General features: G+C 38.7%; 1 protein-coding gene across 1 annotated transcript; it reads right to left on the bottom strand.

The window, feature by feature from the left end:
* Positions 1-6: 6 nt before the first annotated feature.
* Positions 7-8,470, bottom strand: OSCP1 (organic solute carrier partner 1). Its single transcript, XM_026085925.1, has 10 exons — positions 8,058-8,470; positions 5,846-6,000; positions 4,949-5,116; positions 4,258-4,338; positions 3,488-3,591; positions 2,987-3,115; positions 2,358-2,427; positions 1,501-1,640; positions 670-733; positions 7-154 (listed from the first exon to the last, which is right to left on the bottom strand). The coding sequence occupies exons 1-10, from the start codon at positions 8,080-8,082 to the stop codon at positions 38-40; spliced, it is 1,053 nt and encodes a 350-aa protein (XP_025941710.1). The 5' UTR covers positions 8,083-8,470; the 3' UTR covers positions 7-37.
* Between the last annotated feature and the right edge of the window lie 3,582 nt (positions 8,471-12,052).

The raw sequence follows: 12,052 nt of genomic DNA, 5'->3' as shown, positions 1-12,052 counted from the left end.
AGGCTGGGAACAGGGCGTTTAATGGTGCGGCGCGCGGTCAGAGCCCGTCCATGAGCGCCAGCAGGTCCTCGCCTTTGGCCGTGCGGGCCGGGCGCTGCTCCGCCACGTCCAGCTCGCCCAGGATGCGGGCCAGCTCCTCCTGGCGCCCCGGCTCCTGCGCGGAGAGACAGACTCAGCCCGCGGCCCCCGCACGCCGCAAACGAGCGCGGGGCTGCTGCCTTCTCCCGGGCTGACGGCGCTCCAGCCTGTGCTCCTGCCACCGGCTGGGGTTCCTCCCTGTAAAACTACCGCGGCATTGGAACCTTATTCAGAGAGGCCCAACTGCCTGTTAAAATTAAGGAGGCGTTTTAAGTGTTTACAGGCATTAGGCTGTAACAACAAACGGGGCAATGATCCAGTACGTGTTCTCTAGCCCAGATGGTCTTAAAACTTATTCTAATAAGGAAGAAAGTTTCAAATATTTGAAACATTCAAATATTTCACATTCTATTATTGAGTAACTACTAAATCCACAGACTTAGCGGACTGTATTTCCTGTACTTATTATAAGCTTAACTGAATTTGAAAACAATACATTTATATATTTTAAAGTCACTACTACAGGTAAAACTCAGTTCTTAGCAAGGAAAGAATGAATAGAATCAAAGATCTGAAATACACTCTACATACCTGAGTGGCTTCTATGTTGATAACTTTGTAAGATAACTCCTCTGGTCTAGTCAATGCTGCGTGCCTTGATTGAAAATATGAAAAAGAGTGCTTAATCTCATAATGACATACAAGTAAACGATGAAAACAGAATCAGATTCATGAGGCTCCTGTGGACATGAAGTTTAGACAACTTGGCTATTTTTACTAGGCAAATTAATGTATTAATCCCAGTTTGCAGTCTTATCCCTGTCTTGGACTTCTTATGCTAGCTGTAGAACAGTGGGAGTATCTCTTTAGTTGTGAATGAAAGTAGATAAACAAATTCTGCAGAAATCAAATAATGAAACGTCTCATTACCCTTTTGCTCCCTGCTAGGAGGAGGCTCAGCTATTCAAGCCTGTTAGGCTTATCGCCTCTGATCAATTGTTAAGATACATATATATATTTCAGGAGATAAGTATGTATCTGGGGGATGGGAGAGCTAAAGGGGCTGAAGGGATGTAGGTTGTTTTGGTTCTGTGTGACAGGACCTAAGCACAGATGGTCACAGACTGGTGATTTGCCAGTCCCACTTGAAGGGACAGGCAGTCCCAAGGACAAGAGCTTGCACCACAAGTGAAACACCAGTAACGCAAATGGGTCTCCTTTGCTGGTAGTCCCAATAAAGTCCCCACGCTAGGAAAACTGCTCCTCTCTGTGCTCCTGCAGTGACTCTATTCGGACCAGGATAAGGAGATACTACAAAGACTGCTTATTCTGTCCCTAAGGTGTTAAGGGTCAGCTTCAGTCTCCAGGACTGTCCATATGGCACTAAATMACAAACCCCAAGTAAGCACAACTCGAGCATACTCTTCCTCCTCGTCTGTTGTGAACAAATTTAGTCGAAATCCTGTCTCACTGCCACCAGGTTTCTTGATCTCCAGGCCTCCTATTAGCCTGGCCAAAAAGTTCATTTCTTCTTTAGCAAGAGGATTAGGGGCTGTATTCTCCTGTAGAAAACAGTAATGGGTCAATTGGCCAGATTAACAAGAAAATGAGGACTGCAATAGTTTTGCTCATTTCTCATATTACATAAATATTTTTCAAAGTGATGTAAATACATTCCTGTATTTTTAATGGTAGAGATAGTGCAAGTAAGTCATAATTATCAGTTACACATTTAAAATAGTTGGTTGAATTTATAGACCACGGACAAAATAATTTTCCAGCTAAATTAAACAGCTGAGAAATCTGTAAAAGCAGTTTCCTGTTTTCTGAAGAGATTAAAATAGGAAACAAGATTTCAGCTTGCCATTACATAAGCCTCTACGTAAGCTTCTTTAGGAAAAATGTGCCTCTCTCCCAGCTCAAAAGGAATCTTGGAGAATTGGATGAGGCTCAGGAAGGACAACAAAACATGTTTTTCTGAAGTTATTCCATAAGGGTAGACTAAAAAGATTGTTATTGTTTACTTGAGAAAGGAGATGAATAAAGGGGAAGATAGTACAACTATATAGTAAATGTTTTGGAGAAGATGGATGTAGGTGTTTCATTTAGTCCCCATCCATTAAGAGACAGGGTAAGCAGAATGTAAAATCTGATGGATGTGGTGAAACTAATCGAAGGAAGTACTCCCATCCCTGTGTGAACAGCCTGTGGGATACACTGACAGGAACTACAGCTGAAGTCCAGAATTTAACGAGTGAAAGGAACAGAAGAACACTGACCTTTGCACGGGATGCCAAGCTTTTGGATGATCCTGCCATGTGTGTCTCTACTGGCCGRGTAACACTGTACCTAATGAGGAAAACATACAAGGAAGAGCACCCCATTACCTGTATGTGATACCAGAATAGAATGGAGCAGCACAGGATCTGAATATGGTTTAGCAATATTTTTCTGAAGACAAATAAATAACTAAAATGAGGAATTCCAATTCAGTTTTATGGAGTATTGATGCATTAAAAYGTGGAAGTGACAAAACTATAAGAAAGAACACTGTTCTCTCTTGCTCTGTGAATGGAAAAATTACGTCATACAAACACAGGAAAAAAAAAATAAAGCATTCCTGAATGCAATTAAAATGAAATCATATTTCAGAGAATATGCAGTACCAGATGAGAACACTCTTTACTCAGCTGTACTGCAGACATGAATTAAACTTTGGCTCTTTATTTATTTATACACATCTATTGCTAGGTATGTTTTGTTTCAGGAGATCTCTCTGTGAAGGAGTCAAGCTGATAATAGTGAAAGAGGCAAAAACAACTAAACAAGGCTGATGCCGTCCTTCTGGACAAGCATATGATCATCACCATTTACTTTCACATTTCTATGTAGGACAAAAATGACTTACATATTTGTGCCAAGTTTAAGGACTCTGTCTCCATAAAGATCAAAAGATCCTTCCCTTTGTGGAATAACATAATTTCCATCAGTAGTGAATTCAGTTCTTTTAACTTCATCTCCATTGTGATTAAACATCCTTAAAAACAAGTCATTATTGAAACATATTTAGTAGTAAATTTCAGTACTGACTTGCTTTGCTTGTTGTACAAGAAAGGGGAAAAAACTCTGTTCTGTAAATTGATGGGAGCCTATTTTCAAGGATAAATAACAGCTATGTTTCTGGAATAGCAGATGACAAAAACATGCTTAATGTTTCATTGCTGGGTGACTTAGTCCCAGATCCTGCCCTATAAATAATGTTTATTAGAGATTCAGATATCCATGCACCGTGAGTGACAGTCTAAGCCTGAGTCTAAGTCATATTAGACATCTGGGACTGACTGTTCCTGTGTGAGCAGCCATGCATGCAAGGCACTACAAACATTATAAACAATGGTTCAAAATTTACCTGATGAGTCCTGGAATTTCTGTACCACATGGAACAGGGCCTGATATTGGCAGCACAAAGCGGCCATTGGAGTTTTGTACTTTCTCCTTCAGAAAGATGGAGACCTGCAAAAGAATATTCCACCCACAAGAACATCAGTTAAATATCTTCTGATCAGAGTTCTCTGAAGTCCGACCTTGCAGCTTTCCTGCCGAGACAGGGATTGGTTTCCTAGAGATTTTGATGTATATAMAGACTACAACACAGGCCAGAGCTACTAACACATAATTGTGGTCCAGAGGATGGGCATAATGATCTAACATTAAAAAAAAAAGTGTAGTGTTTATGCATTTGAATATGATCCATTCATTTAGAGAATGTCCAACTCCCTGACTTCAAGCCTCAGGTTCTCAGCTTCATTTCAAGCTTCTATTAAAAAAAAAAAAAAATGCTTATCAACAAGTGAATCCATACCAGTAGATATTCTTTCAAATTCGTAAACACAARCTAATGAAAGACTGAATCAGAAATCAGTCTAAATAGTCACCTTCAGAAAACAGGTGATTAGGGGTAATTTTTTCATGACTTTTTAGAATTATTGGGTACCATTGTAGCAGATATGCTCAATTTGTGAAATTTTGAAGATGAATATCACAAGCACATGAAGATGACTGAAAAGCATAGGTAACAGAACCAAACTTATAATGTAAATATAACAAGATACCTTCATATTCTAGCCACAGAATCAAACTCCCTTGTGTTCTTACCGGCTAGTTATATTGGGCTCTTACCCTTATGTGCATGTCCTGAAAAAAAATGAGGAGCGTTTGCCTGATCAGTTGAAATTCACCAGCAGAGAGCGAGCCGTACGTCTAAAAGAGAAAAACCCTAATGTAAGGTTTTGCAAGTGTACTGTGTCCAATCCAGTTAAAGGTAGAAACAAGTACATCAGAGTACTGCTGGCCAAAAATGGTATGTGTATGTCAGGAGAAGAAGAAATAATGTTTAGGGGCACTGCTGGTCATTATCAGTAGTTATTACCAGTGACTAAGAGCCCAATTTAATTTCTGCTCAAGTCAGTGGAAACTTTGGTCAGGTTAAATATGCAATGTATTGATTTAAAATGGACCAGTAGGAAAATAACAATTGAATTGTAGACATCTCTATCTCCAGAAGCACTTGGGACGCATTTCATGCCTTCTCAGCACTTTAACAGTTTATGCAACCAGTTCCCTTTCACTGAGATACTCACATTCTTTGTCCAAAGAATTACAGCAGTTACATTAGAAAATGCTATTAACTAGGAGGCCCATTTGTTTCCCTGAGCTTCAAAACAGAGGAAGATTATCTGGATGGTTCTCTGAGGTTGAGACAAATTCCACACTTGATATGGCACCTACTGACGTGATATTTAGCCTCCAGAGCTAGCCTGAAAAAATCCTGAATACTAGTGGGTTCCACAGTTTAACTAAGAATTCTTACTTCAATCAGCAGCCGGAATGTTTCATCCACCTGGTTAAGAATGCTAGGGGCATCTCGTATGAAATCTTTGATAGCGTCCAGATGATTGAAAGTCACTAGCAGTACRTCCTTGGGCCGAGGACACAGCAGAACTTGGTATTTGAAGGCCATAGTCATAAGGTCATACAGCTGCAAAGTAACACAGGTGAAATTTTGGTTACACTGCAACACAGATGGCAATGTCACTTAGATTAATTTCATACTGACAGAGAAAAGGACTTAGACACTTATGCTAGCACCTGGACACGGTAAGAAGAATCATTTTAGCTTGGTTTCCTAAGAAAACTAGACCTATGCAATCACATTGTCTGCCCTTCTGTTGGTCTCTCCAGGAGCCATTAAAACTACTGCCAGTTTCAGAAACATGTGACACAGTGGTAAAGGTCTCACAGGTAATTAAGTTCCTACAGATTTTTGAAAATGGACAGCCAGATATACTGTTTGCAGGCACAAATTCAAACATCTGCAACTGCAAAACTGTGGGTGTCAATACAGAAATATATATATGTTTATATATACAAACATATATATAGGTTTTTTTAATACAAAAATTCCAATAAATTCAAAGAATGCTTACTGAATCTCTTAAAATTAAACATTTAGATATTAAAGCAGAACTATAGAGTTTTGAGTTGAGGTACCAAAATATCTGGTATCAAGGACTTCCCTGTAGTTTCCTATGCTTAGAACCATCTTTACAAAGAAAACAAATGGAAAAAGATGTTATAAAATACCTCAAAAATTACAGTGATGTAAAGCCATGTACTAATTATCACAATCAAGAACTTGGGAACAGCAGCATTTAAGAAAGCATAGTATAGGATATTATAGTCAGGACTAGAAAGATAGTCTTTTTACCTTATCCATGCTTGCCTGATTCAGTCTCATGATTGAAGCATGAGCTAGCCGGTCGTACACTGTTCTCAGAGCTTTCTTGGAATAGAGTTCCTGTGGTTTAAACAGCTCYTCCATAAATTTTTTATTGAACATAGTTGTGATGATGTCATTCATAACTGTAAAGACAAAGAATCTGTTTTTTTCTTGTTTTTTTTTTCAGAAATAGAGCAATCATCTATTTCATTTCACACTGAAAACTTGGGACAATGACAACTGTGAGGATTCACATGAAGCCTTACCTGTGCAAACCACACACAAAAGAAGAAAAGAAGGAAAAACATCACTAATTTCAACATTTTTCAGCCAGTCCAACGTTGGTCTAAGCCAGCAGCACGATCTCTGCTGGCTGTCCCCAGAGGCAGGACTGTTATTTGGGATGTAGACAACAAACCCTGTTTTCCAATGGGAATAAGACTGTTTTTGTTGCCTTGTTTTTACAGCAATGGCTAGCACTTTCCCCTTTTTACGGAGTTTTGTTTGTAGGCTACTCCAGTATGCATCTCTAAGAGCTTAAGTTCTGCTTCCCAAGACTGTTTTGCATCACCTCTAGAATTTTACAAACTGTAGCTATCTGACTCTCCCTCTTCTCTTTTCAATCACTGACACTATTGGTCTATTTTTTCCTTCTAAACAGAAGCCTCTAGAATTATTTAAGGCTCCTTGAAGTATTTGTGTTAAACAGATTAAGACTGACGAGTATTTAAGGAAGCACTTCTCTCACTGGGATCTGTGGAAGGCAATCCAGGGCTCTTACACAGTAACATCTGAGGATGCTAGAGCAGTTCAAAGGCTTACAACTCTACATAAACTTCCTTAATAATCCTTGATTTTGTATATGTAAATTTAGACACAAATTGTTATGTGACTTATTCAAGAATATGTAAAGATCAGCAGTACTGAATATGAGGGCTATGCTCTAGTTACCAAGCTTTAACAAAAATAAGATAGAAAACATTTTGCAGTGATTCAAGCAGATGTAGCTTTCTAGATTTTGTGCTGGATTTGATATTTTCTCTATCGAATACCTGATACATTCTACAGAGTTATCATAAATAAACATTTCTCTACTGAAGAAATATTGAGTAGGAATTTACAATGCAGTTAACAGATCATTGTACAAGGATGAATCTCCCTAAGCAGATGACTGTTACTGAAGTTCATAATGCTAGCTAATTTTTAAGGTTTACAAAAATCTCAGGGCAGTAATAAAAACAAAGTGAACATATGCTTAGTGGTAATGATTAGCCATGTGAAATACTGTTATAATTATTTACTGATGGTTTTAGATACCTGGCTTTTCACAATTGTAATACTGAAGCTACATGAACAGCCAAAAGAAAGTTAATGTAGCAGGCACTTCATCTTCTCTTAGCTGATTAACTCCCCAGGGGATATTGCTAGCTGTGTTCTAGACACCGGGAACCCGGATACTGACAGTTCGGTTCTCCACAGGGCAACGACCTTCTGAGGCACTTCTCCCTCTCCTTGCTTAAAGCTGATGTTTACAGGTTCTCTCCTACATGCGTCATGTCACTGGTGACACACACGTTTCAACTTCTAGTGCATTGTAACATAACATGGCTCATTATTTCCTCTTGTAAGTACACTAAACTATTCAACAAGGTCTCACCTCAGCTCGGTTTCTGAGCAGTATGGATACAATTACAGCTAATTACAAATGGGGAAAAAAATCCCTCCTCTTCCTTGCCTCTTTTCAAAAACACCGTCCATAAAACAATCTCTACTTGTTTCCAGTCTGAGGCACAAATCCTCACTTTGTTGCAGTATATTGAACATCAGTATAGCAGACAGCATGCAAACAGGAGTGGAGAAAATCAAATGCAACATATTAGTACATGTTTCTTTTTTAACGTAATCAATTATGACAAAAATATGAAATTTTGCCTTATACTGCTATCAAGAAGAATATTCTTCAGTTGTCTGACGATGACACAGTAAACAGATCTTAAGAGCATAGGTAATCCCTAAGGAAATACTGACACCATTCTAACAACGGAAAAAAACAAAGAAAGGAGTGTTAGCTCAGGGATAATGGCACGCCAAGCAACATAGCATAAAAGCAATTCAGCAGGGAGGGATTTTATCAACTGGGATGAAGAGAGGGATCCAAGTACATACAATGCGATGGACAAAAGAGAAGCTAAGGACTTACGGTGGTTTTTGCCTACATGTGTCATGTCACTGATGACATACACATTTCAACTTCTAACGCACTGTAACACAACGTGGCTCATATGCGTGGCATGGGTCTGGAGTCTTTATGCCTGGGTTATGCTCATGCTTCTCAGATTACATTCAAGGCAGCAAAGGGAACGTTAGAAGTCTGAAACAGTTACACATTCTACTTGCAATGGGTTTCTATGAGAAATAAAAGCCCAAGTTTATTCCTAATTGCTGACAGCCATAATTGCAATTGACCCCATCCGCAAAAAATAAATATGTACACATTCATTCTGCACTCTCGGAATTAAAATAACTAATTACTGCTTCAGGTTTCAGAGTCTCTCATTATAATTTTCATGCTTTCACCATGTATTTACTTTATTTAGTTGTTATGTTAAACATTTATTTTTAATATAAAAAAATTCATAAAGTCAAAGGCAGGMAAAGCCTAACCATCATGGTTTTATCAGCAACAGAATCATGTGGTTACTTTATAGTAGCTTTTTGAGATCATGGCTTTTAGGAGCAGTATTCAAAGACATGCACTTTTTTCTCTCACAAGAGAAGCTGACTAATCAACATGAGATCGGTACTGTGTCTTTACCATCTGAATGTGGCCAAGTGGCTTATCATCATTCTGAATGTGCTAAAATAGAAGGCTATGGAATCTTTTAAACTTCTGAGATATTAAATGGTGGAAGAATGTATTCTTGGAAAGAACAAATAATAACAGAAAAAGGGCAAGGTAAACTCCAGGATATCACTATTTACCTTCAGTAAAYATTCAAAACCTACAAAAGACTCTTGTTTTGAAAAATATTAATCATAAGCCCGATCTCACTTAAAAGMGAGCTGCTCAAAGAGACACTAAGTTCTACTCATGTTCACCTAGCAAAAATCCTGTGGTAGTTTAAGATATTTATTCCCTCATACAGCCACTTATCACACCTCTTTGTTAGAGGTTACCATTTCATAGTAGAGACTAGAAAGAAATGCATACTCACACCTTAGCYTCTCCACTGAAAAATCTGATGTCTTAGCTCGAACCCATCTACAACAATAATTTAAGGCAAGATGCCATGCAGATGAGCGCAGCTGAAGTGTGGGCATCTGCCCACTTGTGATCACTCTGCTGCAAGGGTGGTGACCACTGGCAGAGAGATGGGTAAGCAGCTCAGACAGCAATGTCTTAAAACTTCCCTGGAGTTCACCTGTCAAAACCCTAAACACTCAATCAGAAATACCCTTAGAGAAATGCAGCATACCTGATATTCCGGCATTTAAGCAAGAAAACAACATTCACAGTGCTCCTTACACAATTATATGCTTGCATTCACTTGATGCTAGCAAAATGTTAATACCATTTTGGCTAGAAAGACCACTCTGATAGTGAGTTATAACCTATTTACATGTATTGCCTTGATTAAATTAACAAAGAGGTTATTCTAGAAACCACATGATTTAGAGATATTTTCTATTTTTCTAAAGATCAAAAACTACTAAAGTGCATTTTAAAGAACAAACAGGTGAAGAATATTAGCTATCTTTGACACTGTCATTAGAAGGCTGCAGAAAAAGTTCATGTACAATGAGCCTCATGTGTGTGCGTGTATTGGCATGTCTACTGCATGCAGCTAAAAGATTACAGTACCTCGTTTCCTGTCCACATCTGTCCATTCATCTACACGAAGCATATAAAACAAAAACATTGGTTCAAGAAGTAAGAATAATAGTTACAAGAAGAATAAAAGAAATAAACTAAAAAAAAAAATCAAAGTAACGGGCATTGTTTTTCTTATCAGTATTCAGTGCTTAACRAGAAAGAACTGTTCTGTTATTTGACATCTTTCAATGAAAACACAAAAGATGAAACCCTGCCCTCCCCTTGGAAAAAAATCTTGTTGCTTCAGTAGAGCTAATATGTTACCCCCGATAGATGTTTAGTATGTTCTGCATCTAGCTTGGAAAGTTTTCTGCACAATCACATTTACCGTTCATTTGTAAGTGAACAATACTTGAGTGAACAGTTTTAAGAATTGACACCTCAATGTAGATGAAAGTACATCTTGGTAAAAATAACAGCCAAATTTTTGAACAACAAAACACATGTATGGATAAACTAGTACAGATCTAATTCTCCTGCAGAGATATTCCAGAATATATAGATAATTTAATTTAAGCTATCAATTTAGAATTATATGAATAGCAGCACAATGAGTAAACTGTCAGATCATTTTCTTAAGACGTAACATGAACAATTAAAAATTGCACTGCTGTAATAAAACCCTTACTATTGTTTAGCTCTTTTCATCATATTGGATAGATAACAAGAAAAAAATGTAACAACCTCTTCAATACTGAGCTAATATTGAGCTGATTTTTATTACAGAATATTAAAGCTTTCTGAACTGCATTCCCCATAACACTACAGGAAGCAAAARGAGTTTTTAAATGCAAAGCTGTTTTAATTTAAAAGTGCTAAACAGAGAGCTGCCTAGCTTTAATGCTGGATTTTTTGTGCATGCATATGAATAAAAGGGATCTACTTTTAGGATGATTTTGACAAAATGCTAGACAGCGATTTTTACTGAAGCTGGAGAAGGGTCTCAGGAGCCGTCTTTATTTTACTTGAAAGCTTTCTTAATTGTGCATGTTTTTTCCTTACAGGCCACAAAACAAAACAAAACAGAAGAAAACAGAAGAAAACAAAACAGAAGAAAAGAAAAAGAAACCACTCCTGACTGCAAAGAAGAAAAACTAGTCTTCCTGAAACAGATCAGGACCTGGACTGAAATCAAGTTTTGAGTTACTTCAGTTCCAAAAGTACATTCCTGAAGCATCAACCTCTGAAACAAGTACAGAAATACTGAATTTTACTTTAGTTTCTATTGTATTGGTACCAACTTCACAATTTACTGTTTTTTTTCAGCTACAGGCATCTGTTCAAACTTTCTGAGTAAGTTTACCAATCTTTAGTTTATATGGCACAACGATGATTTTCTTGAAGAGGTGAATAAAAGTAACATTAGTAGCTTCAAGCAGTCATTACAGAAGACACTTCATGAAAGGTGTTTAACTCAAAAGGTTTTACTTCAGATTTACATCAGGAAAAGCACATCATCAGCTACTGTGATTCAGGTGTTAAACTATGGTAAGGGATTACTTGGCCAAGACCTTAGACAACACACACTATGAAGTTCCATTACCTTTGAGGTATCCTTCCAATAACAGTACAGTAAGTATATTCGTGTTTGTTCCTCTATCTCATGAGAGAATTGTTATCACCAAAAAGTGACCACATACTCACAGTTTATTAATRAACAACATATCTTGCTGCAGCAGCACAGAAACAGATTGTATTTCAGCAAAACCCTGTAAGAACCGGTCCTAAGTAATGGTGCAAATGCACCTTCTGACAGAGAAATAAACAAAGTAAACAGAACTTAACTTCCTATTGTAAAGTAACTATCATTAGTAGTTACTCTAAATATCCATCTTTGCGTTTTTGGAGATCATCTCCAATTTGCTATTTAATGCCCACTTTCCTTGGCTTTGCTTCAGGTTAACCAGGAGCAAAGATGGCCTGAATCAAAGCCATGAAAACACGGGCAACAGAGCAGTGGAAACAGGGCCACGAAAACACGGCACGATTCCCCTAGAGCCATGAAACATGACATTTTCGCTTTCCCCCGGGCTGCTGGAAGGCAGATTTTTCTCTTCTGCAGTGACAGCGCATCTCACTGTACGGAGCGATGTATCCTGCATCCCGCTGGCATCGGCCTCCTCTTGCAGCGCTCCCGGGACAGGCGTCGGCGGCGAGGCGCAGGTAGGAGCGCTACCTGCCCCTGACCCGCGCGCCCAGAGGGAGCCTACGCGTGGAAATAAGCGCGGGGCTGTACGAAACGACAGGGCTGCTGGAAAGCCCCGAGGACGAGGGTCGTTACGGCGCGAAGACGCCGCGGCGGGGACCGCTGCCCGGGCGGC

This window comes from Apteryx rowi, unplaced genomic scaffold, assembly GCF_003343035.1.
Source record: "Apteryx rowi isolate R43461 unplaced genomic scaffold, aptRow1 scaffold_68, whole genome shotgun sequence".
Taxonomy (NCBI): Eukaryota; Metazoa; Chordata; class Aves; order Apterygiformes; family Apterygidae; genus Apteryx; species Apteryx rowi.
This window is presented reverse-complemented; position numbering and strand designations above follow the sequence as displayed.